The 13849-nt window shown below is 38.8% G+C and overlaps 2 protein-coding genes across 2 annotated transcripts; both read right to left on the bottom strand.

The window, feature by feature from the left end:
• Positions 1–4453: 4453 nt before the first annotated feature.
• Positions 4454–6986, bottom strand: LOC144645599 (uncharacterized). The gene is made up of 2 exons (XM_078505169.1): positions 6899–6986; positions 4454–5955 (listed from the first exon to the last, which is right to left on the bottom strand). Exon 2 carries the CDS (start codon positions 5933–5935, stop codon positions 5114–5116), a length of 822 nt encoding a protein of 273 aa, XP_078361295.1. The 5' UTR covers positions 5936–5955; positions 6899–6986; the 3' UTR covers positions 4454–5113.
• A 2367-nt stretch (positions 6987–9353) lies between these two features.
• LOC144645598 (uncharacterized) lies at positions 9354–12863 on the bottom strand. The gene is made up of 5 exons (XM_078505168.1): positions 12328–12863; positions 11847–11898; positions 11381–11435; positions 10710–10848; positions 9354–9854 (listed from the first exon to the last, which is right to left on the bottom strand). Exons 1-5 carry the CDS (start codon positions 12661–12663, stop codon positions 9354–9356), a joined length of 1083 nt encoding a protein of 360 aa, XP_078361294.1. The 5' UTR covers positions 12664–12863.
• Positions 12864–13849: the final 986 nt, after the last annotated feature.

Genomic DNA, 13849 nt, shown 5'->3' with positions numbered 1-13849 from the left:
TATTTTTATTGCGTTTCTAAATTTAATTTACCCTGGGTGCCAGAGGGTTTTTTTTTCTCTTTTCTGGCAAAGCTGTTATTTGTGAGCAGCCAAGCTAGGATAGTGGCAAGCAAAAAAAATTCTTTCACCCAAAAATTTTAAATGTTTTTTTTTTTTCACTCGCCACGAATGTGGATTTGCCACAAACAGAGGGCGGCTTTGCCACAAAAAAGAGAAAAAATACCCTCTGGCACCCAAGGTAAATTTAATTTAATTGTAGTTTTCAATTAACTTCAATCAGTAAAATTATTTTTAAGTCAGCTGCAAGATTTTTCAAGTGAAAGTCAGATATATATGGCCACAGGGTTCTGTACAAAAATAAACTCAATTTCAAACCTAAGGATTAGAGGAGCCAAATGGTTTGTTAGAAGCAACTAAAGTATAATGCTATCATTTTTTTATTTTTTTAAACAAAAAAAAAAAAGAAGGAGAGCCTTCTCAGTATTTTTTCTAGGTTGCCCTTATCCTTGCGATATTCACGATCAGAACCCATTTATACACCTGGGTGGGGAGAGAGAGGCACTGTGAGAGTGAAGAGTCTTTGATTCGATTTAGCACCCGGGGCGCTTATTTACTTTTGGCACCTCGAGGGAGGGCGCTTATTCGAGACAGGGCGCTTATTCGGGACAGGGCGCTTATTTAATTTTTTGAGAAACAACCAATTGTATCTAACAACAACAGAAACTGTAACAGTTAGAAATTGTTAAAAGTTCAGTTACTTTTAAAATAATTGTTCATTTTAGCAGTAAATATATACATGAACTGTACGGTGAACGGTCACGAGTTTATCTAGTTGACGTCAATGACTTCAGTAGGGCCAGTTATCCACAATAGGAGCTAATAGGGGCACTTATTAGAATAGGGGTGCTTATAAGAGTAGGGGCGCTAATTAGAATGGGGCGCTTATTGGAACAGGGGCGCTTATTTACAAAAACACATTTGAAGGGGGGCGCTTATTCGGAAGGGGGCGCTTATTGGAAGGAGGGCGCTAAATCGAATCATTACGGTACATGTACCCAAGAACACAGTGACCCTAGTCCCACTCAAAGCTGGACCTTTCAATCTGGAACACACTACTATTAGTCCACTATACCTCAGGTACTGCACGGATGTAGCATGTAGTACAGGCTAAGGCTAAGGTTATATATTAGAAAAATTGCCAGATACCTTTTGCTTATTAAGATAATGCCAAGAATAATAAGTTAAAGTATGTTCCCCTCAATACCTAGTCACCCGAGCCAGTGAGTTACTATTGGTTGAATATTTCAACTCAACTTTACCCAAAATAAAAATGGCCGACACCCTGGATATGTTAAGCCTGGGTTTTACAATTTGATTGATAGTTTGTACTGTATGCTGAACTCAGGGTGTTGTTAAGGGCCAGGGTGTTGTTAACACCCACCCCCCTCTGTCTGGGTGTATGATTAAGGTCATGTGTTCATCACCAGATAGCACATGGGTTACTGTTTACAAAGTAAGGTTGGCATTTATAGGTTCATGGCATGAGTTTGTGCCTGCCCTATGTTCCTTCTGGGAGCTATTAATAGGGTTAATTAAGTTAGTTATGCAGTGTAGCTTGATAGATAACATAAACAACATAAAATTTAAAGGAGGTACCTTAATGTAGATGTTGAGCTAGGCTGAAAAAGTTGTTCCTTATCTGGCAAATTCCCCACTTGCAACATTGGCTAAGAAGCCCAAGCTCTTCTCATGAGTCATCATAATATTTCAAAAATTGTAAGTGTTGCACACGTCTATTGTAGACACACAAGCGAGGATAAGCGTTTCTTCATGAAGTAGGAGCTATAAAGAATAAAGCGTTAATGATATGTTTAAATAATGTGCAACAGGGCAACTCAGCTGATTTTTACAAATTCTCATTTTGTCTCGTTCCAAATTAAAATGGAAACCATTAGCACTGTTTCATTTAGCTGCATTAAGTCTGAGATACCTTATATCATTTTCAAAAAGACAACATTTGTCTCGTTAAAAAAGCCTTACCTTTTAACCATTTGCAAGTTGCTTATATCATTGACTGCAGTCAGCTGAACAGGAAAAACAAAAACACATGTTCCTTGGCGCCGTCCGCCATTTTTCAAATGAATCAGAGCCGAAATACGATTGGTCAGCGTTTCAGTTGTTTGATCCAGTCCTTTTTCCAGTCGTTTCGTCGACGTAAGTAATACCGCGAAGGCCTGGGGAAAAAGCCGTACAGGAACTGGGCAACTGCAGAAGCATATCAACTAGAAGCATGCTTCTGCTAGAAGCGGGTCGATTCAATATACCGTATTTTCTCAATTAAACGCCCCCGGCGTTTATTTCAAACTTGGCTTGGTGAATTTAATCGAACACGGCGTTTATTTGAAGCCGGCGTTTATTAAAGGACTGCAATTTTCTGCCAATTATTCAGGTTGATTCGGTTGATTTATTCTTACAGATCTTCGAGATCAGACCAAGGGGCAGTTTGTCAAGGCAGGACGATTTTTCTCTTCGTTCTGCCCCGAAAAACTGTCCCTGGGTATCCAAAGGTGATAATTGTCCACAGGTGCATTATTACGGATTGAAACGTTTATGTTGCAATCAAGATTTGTGACAAACAAAATATATATTCTTGCTAGCTTGACCTGCAATAAACGCCGGGACCTCAAACAAACGCCCCCGGCGTTTATTTAAAAACTACTATAGTTGCGTGCGTAACACAAGAAACATTTTAGTGATTGGTAACTACTTTTATTCTTCCTAGATGATATACATCTCCACTATTAATATCCATATCACAGCCAAAATACTGCTTATGCTCGGGTCGGCCATTTAGCAAATAGATATAATCTCAGTTTTATCACAAGCACTGGCACGGGGCACGTCTGGCACAGGCAGAGAACCATCTGAAACATAACGACCATGGTCGGGTGGTTCAAAGCACGATTAAGCTAATACAGGATTAGCGTGAATTTTGATTTCAATTTTTTACCTTTTCTGAAAGGTTTTCTGTTTATATTTTCTGTCCGGCCTTACGTTTTGACGTCGACTAATCTCAAACTCCACCAAACATAAGCTGTAAGAACAGTTCTATGACTTCCATACAAGAGAAACTGAACCCTGGATCTACTTTTAATTCCTTTTTTTTTTTTTTTTTCTGGGCTAGTGTTAATCGGCTTTCGAACAACCCGTCCCAGTTGTTTAATGGATTGACTTGTCATATATATGTAGTGAAATTTATTCTTCACTCATGAAAAGCTCCATGCTTACCCAAATGCTTTGTTTTTCAGTATTAATCATATTTTACTAGCTTTGACGGTATATTTACTGTTTTAGTCCGTTTGAGTGTCCTGTACCTGTTTTCTTAGTAACGCCTTCGAAAACTCATGAAACTACAGTTGTTATGAAGTGAAATATTATGTTTAGAGCTCCGTAATTTTAGATCATGATTAATTGTTTATAACTTTGTCAATCATGAGAATCTTGTGATTTAAGGGCCCGACAGCCCGCACAGAGGTTTATAGTTGTTTATCTTTTAAGAGTTTTTAGCTTAAATCGATTGCCTTCTTCAGTGGATATGTTTGGGTTAGTGATCGAGTGTTTGAGAGTTTTTCTCACACAAGAAGTTTCTAAGTTTAGGTTGTGTTGGTTATTAAGTCAAGTGTTTGTATTAGACGTTTACGTTCCTACGGTAAATGAACTTGGAAATTTTAGTTGAACTTGGTTTGGACCTCCATAAAGGTTCCTGTTATAGTTTCGTGTTAATTCTTCCGAATTTGTCATTGGCCGTTTACTCTTTATTTTGGTTTTTCATGTAGGCCTGTTTGTATTTGCTTTCTTAAGTAGGTCATGGGAATGTCTCAAGTTTTCCAAGGTCATAGAGATTCGAACCCAAACATGTCTACAATTTTACTATATAGTTGAGAAACCTTCGAGGTTTAATGTAGTAGTAGTAAGAGAGTAGTAGAATTGTTGCTGTGAAGAGCCAGATGTAGCCGAAGAAAATAAAGAAGAAACTCAGAAGATCTGCTTAGAGTCTTGGTTACCTCTCGCCGAGCTTTTCCCCCTAAAGACGCTCTAACACAGTTCACTACATGACCAACTTTTTCGAAAATCAAAATTTTAGGTCATGTTAATTTTTTTCAAAATGTTTAATGCAAAAACTAAGATTTTGGACAAAACCTTTCACTAAAACCAAAATTTCACTAAAACGTAAAATTAAACATAACAAAATACCAAATATTGTTAAAACAATCTTTACAATCAAGGTTACCATAGAAAAATCAAGTGGCGTGACCAAACAGGTGATATACATGTAATAAAATGTTCCGATTAAACGTTTTTCAATACTAAGTTTGAACTGTAAAACAAAAACGCTGTACAAAAAAACATTAGAAAACAGTTAACTAACCGCGTTTTAAAACTGAATTCCGTCGAAGTTTACTGAGTAATTTGATCAACCTTATTATGGGAAATTAACGCTTGTGTTAATTAAGGTATTTGAAATTAACGCAACTTAAATTAACGCGAATTGAAGGAAAAATTACTTCCCAATAAAGGAAATAAACGCGAAAGAGGGGGTAAAATTTCAAAATGAAGGAAATTAACGCGACGTACACAACAAGAACAAGTTTATTTTAACAGTTGTAGGCGTATAATCTTAAACGCAAAAAATGTTCGTGGTACTTTTCCCACTTTGAGCGCTCTTCGCAGTATCAATGATAGTGGCAGATAAAACAATGCTTTTCCCTTAGAGTTAAGAACGTCTGGACTGTAACGAGAAATCGGTGCCAAAATAATGAAAATTAACGCTCCAATTAATTAACGGTGCGGAAATTAACGCTAACTAAAATTAACGCGACTTAAATTAACGCGAGTGTTTGAAATTCGCGTTAATTTCATGACGCGTTAATTTCCTATAATAAGGTAGTTCTGGAATGCTTAGTCTTGCCGGCTTTGGACAGTTTACCAGGACCTACCTGGTTACGGGTGTCTACGAAAGAAATCTGTCCTCATAAGTCTGAACATAAACAAACAACACTAAACTGAAAAACAATACGAAGACACCTCGGCTGTCTCGGCACTACTAAAGTAATTAACGCGTCAGCACCATAACTTCCCCGTTCGCGACCCTTATCTCCTTGTTAAAGCCATAGACAAAGCACTGGATTTTACCATCTTCAGTGGTGATGTGACAAGGAATACTACCACCGACTCTCCCCACATACAGTGATCCGTCAGCCTCTGTCACGCCAGTCATAACTGCATTTGGTGGAATGGGATCGCCACGCTTGGCTCGAATGAGTTCAAAGGCAGTGTTCTTCAGGAGTTCACCACTTTCAAATGTGACACTACCCGCCATTGACCACATGTTGCAAAGGCTACCATTGCTAGTAACGGCACATGGTATACCGCCATACATGCTTGCTTTACGACCGAAGTATAGGTGCTCGTTATCAGAACGGCCGACGCCAGCTTTAATGATATCACTCGGAAGTTTATCACGAGTCTTAGCTGGAAGCCAAACTGCTTCAGGGTTATATGGCGATACGACAATATTCTCGTCATCCTCAAGATCACCTAGCTGGTAGAACACGGATCTTATGGCTATGCATCCGTACATTTTAGGATCCAATGGAAAATTAGCCACCCAAACTGTGGATCTGTACACTACGGACACATACACGGGAGCTGCCACATTCTCCACTAAAAAAGCATGAGTTTTGCCTGGGGTGATCAAGCAGAAGCCCCCGAGAGCCAAAACAAAGAGAGATTGGTTTGCAAGTGGGTGGAGATTTCCTTCAACAATCTCTTTCTTTATCTTCTGTGCGTAGCTATCAGCAGTCGGCATCTTCTCCACTGAGAGACGCATGTATACGAAAAAGTCAAGTTTGCTGGTTACGTAAATACTGTACATGATCAGTTGCAAACAGCCCTCTGAAATTTGAAAACAAGTAACAAAATATATTGTCATAACTAAAGATCATGTTTATTGTAAAGATTATAAAGACTTGATGTCATGAAGGATAATCTAAAATACTGTGACAGTGTTCACACCAGGCCGAAACATGATTACACTGTGATTAGTCTGATCACGACTGCAGCAGGTTTTGCTATGCATGGAAAGTGTTCACATCAGGCGGTCCATTGCGCGAATTCTGATCAAAACATGTTTACTCTAAGCATGATTGAAGAAGGCGGACATGTGGTGTCAGGAGGGGAGTGCCCAAAAGATGTTTACTCTAAAATGTGAACACAAAACCCAAAACATTATAGAGTAAACATGTTTATGCATTGTTTACATTAGATGTCAGTTTCAAACACATTCATATGCCTGGTTGTGTAATTTATGCGATTTTACGGTACTCGCATAAATCTTGTACATTTACCAAAAAATGGAGCTCGAAATTACAGAAATTACTATAACATTTCCACATTTCCACTTTGATTTATATATATTACTGTCAATTTTCAAGCCCTTCATTGGGGAAGGGCTTCCCAGCGCTGATCAAAGCTACAGCATTTGCGCTATCTTTGGTACAAGAAAAAATATTGCCGTTGTATTAAATGTTGGTTTTGTATTGCGTTGCTGCGCGCTTGTATCTGTTGTCGTTAAGTTTCGCGGCGATTTTCTCCCAAATATACTGCTTTCTACGCATAGCGGATAATTTCCGTTGTATCGCTTCATCGCCCATATTTCAACAAAACATTTGGTCTCATAGTAAGCCCAATTTTGGATCTTTGGGCACTGCCTCATGATCAGGCTGACTGCCTCCTCACCGCATGTCCGCCATTTTTAACGTGTTTCGTCTGATCAAGATTTGAACTATTTTGGCCTAGTGTGAACTAAGACGTGCGTTTGAGTTGAAACTATACTTACCTTAAAAAAATCAGGCCAAAAACTTGTACTATCTTGAGCGCGATTATATTTCGAAATATGTAACTTCAGTTGTCTCGGAGTATAGAGCATACTTTAAAATTTGTAGTTTCCGGTTTTTCCAAGAAAAAGGTATGTTTTTCCCGTCATGCAATTTTGGCCGACGTGACAAGAAATTACAATTTTCTGGGAGTCACGCAACAAATATTCATTATTGATTATAGACATCCCGGTTCATTTCTCAGCTCGTCCTTACTACAATACCTAGCGGGAGTTTTCAAATTTATCTACTCTGGAAAGGGTTTTCGAAAAGCTTTGTTTTCAGTGACAGAAAAAGCCGTTTTAATATGGACAGCAGGCCAAACCCTGAGTGTAAAAAGTGAGACGTGGAGACCTAATGGTTAGCGCCCTAGACTCAGATCGAGCGGTCCGTGTTCGAGCACTGGCCGGGACACTGCGTTGTGTTCTTGGCAAGACACTTTATTTTCATCGTGTCTCTCTCCACCTTAGTGTGAATGGGTACCGGCGAATTTAATGTTGAGGTAACCCTGCGTTGGACTAGCATCAGGGGGGAGTAGAAATTCCTCCCGTCGTCGATTTCGATTAAGATGCCGAGCTTCCTAATGTAGTTCTTTAAAGACGTAAGAAAATATTCACGTTCCTTATGTAGTCGCGTAATTGCGCCAACAACCGAGGCCCTTCATAAAACGGGTTGACCGCAACGAAAATAGATTGTTAGTCCCAGCATGACAACATTAAGTGTTAATTTTGGAGATAACAAACTCTATCCTGCGGAGGTTTTAGTACTATTGGGGCACTGAAATAGTTTATTGATGACGAATTTGGAGACGATTTGTTTTTTACTTTGCACATGAGAATGGCAATATCCTTGGAGACTAATGTCTTTGAGTGTATATTAATTTCGTTTCTTTAAGATCTACTTTTGTTGTGGTTCGATTTGACGATTGGTGACCAGGAGCCCATTACCCGGAGCGTGCACCTTCCATAATTATATTTGTGCAACGGCGTTTTCACAAGTAAAGTTATTTTTAGCCAAGTCTTTCCGCGAAAAGTACACCTTCCGATGAAGTCAGCTACTACTGATTACTACTGAAATCATCGCTTGAAATGCTCTCAGAACACTCCGAAAAAGTTTCCTCGCATGTATCCGCTGTGTTAAGTTCCCAGGTGGACGAGGTACTGTTAATTTTATTTCTTTAATATCTACTTTTGTTGTGGTTCGATTTGACGATTGGTGACCATGCCAGGAGCCCATTACCCGGAGCGTGCACCTTCCATAATTATATTTGTGCAACGGCGTTTTCACAAGTACAGTTATTTTTAGCTGTCTTTCCGTGAAAATTACTGCTTCCAATGAAGTCAGCTACTACTTACTACTACTGAAATCATCGCTTGAAATGCTCTCAGAACACTCTGAAAAAGTTTCCTCGCATGTATCCGCTATGTTAAGTTCCCAGGTGGACAAGGTACTGTAGTCACGTATCAACAGTCTTTTACGAAATCGCTTGTGATTGGCTATCAGGAACCAATTGGCGGGAAAACCATATCTAAAAATACCTTTACTTCTGAAAACGCCGTTTTACAGACGCAGTGTGAATGGAAATTGCACGCTCCGGGTAATGGTACAAATTGGTATTTTTCCTTTGTTCTGGTGTGTGGTAATTGCTGGTTTTCACTGTCACACAAGTAACGATACTATCACGCACTTCAAAAAATAAACCCAAAGCTATTGAGTCAAACAAATCAAGAATACTACAAGTTGTAGAAAATAACAAGATAGTCTACGTGTCCAAGACAAACTTAGAGAGCACAGTATGAAAACGCCATGTTAGAGTGCATGTAAAGGGGTGCCAAGATGGCGCCAGAAATCAATGAAAACATCTGGCATTCACTACTGCCATAACACGCAGTCCGTGAACACGTAAACATTCACATAAACACTTCAATTTGTTCAGATCGTTAAAAATAACAGGATGAGGCATTTTTTAAGCATACGTGACAGCCTTCAGGCGGCCATTCTGATGTTTTGTGGCGCAAAATTCCCAAATTCAAAATGTTATTTCTTAAAGACGGCGAATGCTATCGAGATAAAAACCTTCAATAAGATATATTTTAAGGACGTCTAATAGCCAGTGAAGGATAAAGGGTAGGGGAGGAGCGATTCTGGATTTAGAATTTTGATGACGTCACGGGAAAACCAAGAATATGTGATAATGAATAAAAAACACTAAAAGGAAAATATCATGCAGATTGTACCAGGGGTAAAATTGAACCAAAGCATCTACATTGTATAGTAGTTCGTATTAAATTCAGCCCTTCGGGCGGCTGTAATGAGTTCACTAATAAAATCTATCTGTCTATGACCCATAAAATATAATTTTATATGGTCACAATATGTTGATTTGACACTGAACGTGCACAATAGTTAACGTCGTTTTTACTGTACAAGAATATAACCAAAGGACGGTACGTGCTTCATTCCAGAAACATCATCCCCTTTGAAATTTCCACAGGAATAGTTACCAGTGGGACCAAACCCGATCAGGCTAGCTGGCTCAGGCGAGTGACACCTTTTTCCAGCTATCATACCGATCCTGACTTTCTGCGTATTCATCTTGGCGTTGAATCCCTCTTCTGAACATGCAAGTCCAAGGAAAGAATTCGTCATCAGCGATAACCACTTCTCTTGGCGAAGTGATGCGGGCCTGTGACCTCCATCAGCGATCAAGCTGTGAAGTTTTTGCGCATGCGCCAACTGTACCATGATCCAATGCGTTTCTCTTTCTGATCTTTGCTTCATGCCGAGGCACAACTTGGTCAGCGAAGTAGCCCAGTAGGCGGGGGATAGCGCCTCATTGTGATCCAGTCCCTTCAGAGCTAAGGATGGATTGAAGGGTTCTTTCCTGCTCCAGTAATGAGAGTCGTAACGGAAGGTGTCCTGCATAAGATGATTTGTTTAGTTATTATTAACAGTCTAATTTATTTTATCCTTTTGATGAATGATTTATACCGTAAACTCCGAAGTCAAGAGGTGCTCTTGGTCACTGGTTGGGGGGGGGGGGGGGGTGGTATTCTACCCATTACCTTTTATCTGTTCTTAACATAAAAGATAATCCTTTCATATACCTTTGAAATAAAAATGGTACCCCTTCTGCATAGGGATACTAAATCTCTTTTCTAAACTTTTTACGTGAAAACCCCCGTAAAATACTTACCGTTCGGTGCATCTGTTTGAGATACTTTTAAAATCACTTTTAATTAAATATCAGTTTGCCCTACCCTTTTCTATACTCAAACTCGTGAAATCCCTAATCTTTGTATACTTGCTGCCTAAAAAAGATACCTCTTTTGGGCTGAGCCTCCCTGTATTGTCCATCATACCCCCTCCCCCACCACCCCCTTCACCGGGCTCTTGGTAAGCACTCGACACGACTCGATCGTCAAGGGAGTAAGGACAAAGGAACTCTTTTCCTTGCATGGTCTTACTCGGTTAAAATTACTGCTTTTTATTATAAGTTAATGTCATTACGAATTCTGGGCATGGTTACTACTACTACGTCATCCATGCATGTGATACAAAATTTATGAAGTATAAGGAAAATGGTACTAGCCTGTAAACCACCACCATAAATTATACTCCTAAGGTTGGCGGAAAGTTATAAGTTAACATGCTCTTAGTGATTTGTTGTTATTGGTTTTTGTTTGTATATTTTGCTTGGCTTCAATAAGTGTTCTCAATTTTTTGTTTGGTTGTTTTCTGTACTTTTTATTTGTTCGTTCGCTTGCTTATCACCTTGGTGCCGTCAATCTTCATTACAAGTGTCCAGCCCCCTTCTCCACATCCGGGAATTATAGTCATGTGACAGTAAACCTCTATTTTAGTGCCGTTTGCTCCATCCGGGTAAACAGAATAGGCACCGCTCTCTGCCAACCTACACAGAATAAGCACCAACTGTTTTTACTTGTTTTTATTTAAAAGTAGTGCTTGCTTGCAAACAACGGTAACTTATGATCATACAGTGTAAACAATGTAAAGATAAATTTTGCGTTTTCATTTTAAGCACGATTTTGATATAATTCATTGACCTAATGAAAATATGGCGGCTGCTAATTTTTGGCTTCCAAAAGAATCATTTGCCAACAAAATTAAATTACTTTAACTTAAAAATAAGAGGCTATACCTTTATCTAATGGGAAGGAACAGGGACATTTATATTGCCAAAAACATGAAAACGAGACTAGGCAGACGAGCAGGGTGGCTTTTCCATACAAATCTCTTAAATTTGAATGAATCACAACTCTGCAGCTTTTTAATAACCAATAACACTGAAACTTCTCAGAATAGAATATTATTTCATATATTTTCAAGTGTCACCATGATATCGGCGTTTAAAGAAACTTTACCAATTAAAGGAAATGAATGACGACCATTTTTACGCAAGGTCTATTGGGTTTTATAACTACCTGTCAGTCTCGTAGATTTCTTTGCATGATAAAGGCGTTGAAGAATGGCCTCTACCTGAAAGGTAAGGTAGGTAAAGTCTGTGTCCGAGCCTAGTGGCCCATACAGCCAGAGCTTATTCCGGTTTCCGTAGCATTAAGCGACTGAGAGTATTGCTACTCCCCCCTGGATGGGATGCCAGTCCATCGCAGGGATTACCCCACAGCAGTAAATTCGCCGGTACCCATTTATACACCTGGGTGGAGAGAGGCACTGTGAGAGTAAAGTGTCTTGCCCAAGAACACAACGCAGCGCCCCGGCCAGGCCTCGAACCCGGGCCTATTGACTCGGAGTCGAGCGCGCTAACCATTAGGCCACCGCGCCTCCCTGTACCTGAAATAAAGAGGTTAAATAGGTTGTCTGTCTCGCACTTCTTTCACATCTCAATTGAAATACTTTTCTTCTTCTCTGTTTTAATCCAATACATACCATGTGGTTTCCCACGGAATTTTCGTTCCTTGAAATCATACGTATGACCAAGCTGAAAGAACAGCAAAATTTTCAGCGGAAGCTGTAAAAAAAAAGCGCGCGCATAAAGCAATCACGTACGTGGAACAAGCCAGAAAAATATAGTGTATTAGAACGTCTTGTTGTTTTCGGTTTGATAGTATATACCAGAAATAACAATTATTGTAAATAAATTCTCACGCCTATGACACGTCGCTGTTTCCACGACTATTTTAAGCTCTCCAAGACTTCCATAACTAATTTCTGAACTCTGAATATAATTAAGAAGCATTTTACAACCATTTACACATGTATTTACATTATGCGCCGTACCTCGTTTATTTTATAAAATGTAATGCTGTCGACATTAAATAAGAATGCACGCAAATGCACACTTCTTCTTTACAATGAAATAAAATTAATTATTTGAAAACTCTGTGAAACAATCAAAATGTTTAACTACCTTGCTAAATTGAAGAATGTTTTCCTCCGTCCGTGATATTAAAGCCCCCGCTCGGTTTTGTGCTCTCTGCTTTTTGCAGCTAGACATCTCCAGGAAACAAGATTTGCTATCACGACTGTAAACACCTTTTAAACATCCATCTTTGTTGTTGCACAAAGACATGCATGCAACTTCATTGAGTGCGTTATACACTTCGAATGTCTCGCTTGATGTAGGTTCCTTTCTGGTTATCAAATAGTAGGAAGACTTGCTTTCATAAGTTCCCCCAAACGACAATATTGCCCACCAAAAGACGAGAAAAACATTTGTTATCCCGCAAATAGGTTTCTTGAACATCTTAGCAGAGAATCTGTTGTCTCGGCACTTTAAATCCCTGAATAATGAAGGAGTTTTACTTTGCCTTGAGAAAACTTCAGCTGTAGTCGAGAACAACGCCTTTCCGAGCACGACGTTTCCTTCACAATATTGAAACTGTTTAGTTTTAACTGGCAAAACTGAAACAGTTTGAGACACGCAGTTGTCAGATGGAGGCCTTATCTTTCACGAAGCCTGAAGTGAATAAGCAACTTGACATAAGCCGTATAAAGAGAAACTAATAACTAAGGATTAACTCTTTGGCATTTCCTCAATTTGACCCATGTATATTTTAGGTTCAGCTTCTTAAGTGACTTGCGTCGGAAGTATGTCAAGCTTAAGAGATTTTATTGTTTTCAGGTAATGAAAGTAATTTCAAAGTTCAAATATATTAATAATGTTTATTAAGATAAAATATGAAAGTCTTAGGCTTTTAATTTAAAACGCGCTGTCGCTTTAAAGGGTATTTACCTGAAGAAATGAAAATGCTCTGTCCTCAACAAATGAAATGACTAATTCGATCATAAAGAGCGACTTCTAAAGGATCCTGCTGTTTGAAATTTTAAGTGGAATACAGATTAAGTGAATTATTTAAAAAAGAAGGTTTACTTGTATTACACATCACACCAACAAACCAAACAGGAGACTCGGTACGGCAGGTTGACTACCTGCTAATGACTAATTCAATCGAGATTCTAATTAAAAAATAAATAAATAAATAAACGTTGTAGTGGTCATGCACTAAGCTTCATATCTCAACGAGATAGCTAGTTTACAGGCATCCCACTGAAACAGAGGAAACAAATATTTTCAAATGAACATAAGTCTCATTATTAGTCTATTAGTCTATTTCATTAAATATTTTAAATTCACTTTATCTTCCCTCCTATTTTTTTTAAATCATTCCAAAATCATAAAACTTCTAGAATTTTGCACTACAATTTAAATCAATTTAGACAATTTAGCATTGTACAAAATATAATGATGAAAAACACTGCTCAAACGCTTGATATATTCGTCAGCCTTCAGGTCTGTGGCAATCGATTGCAATTTATATTTCCATCTTCGCCACCATTAGTCATCCTCTCTTTCAAATGCATGGTTTCCGACAAACGCCGAGTGCCGTCTCTGCAAAATCAAACTGTCATTCATGAATTTCCTAAGATCT

The sequence above is a fragment of the Oculina patagonica genome, chromosome 3 (genome assembly GCF_052425735.1).
Source record: "Oculina patagonica isolate OP01 chromosome 3, crgOcupat, whole genome shotgun sequence".
Classification (NCBI taxonomy): domain Eukaryota; kingdom Metazoa; phylum Cnidaria; class Anthozoa; order Scleractinia; family Oculinidae; genus Oculina; species Oculina patagonica.
This window is presented reverse-complemented; position numbering and strand designations above follow the sequence as displayed.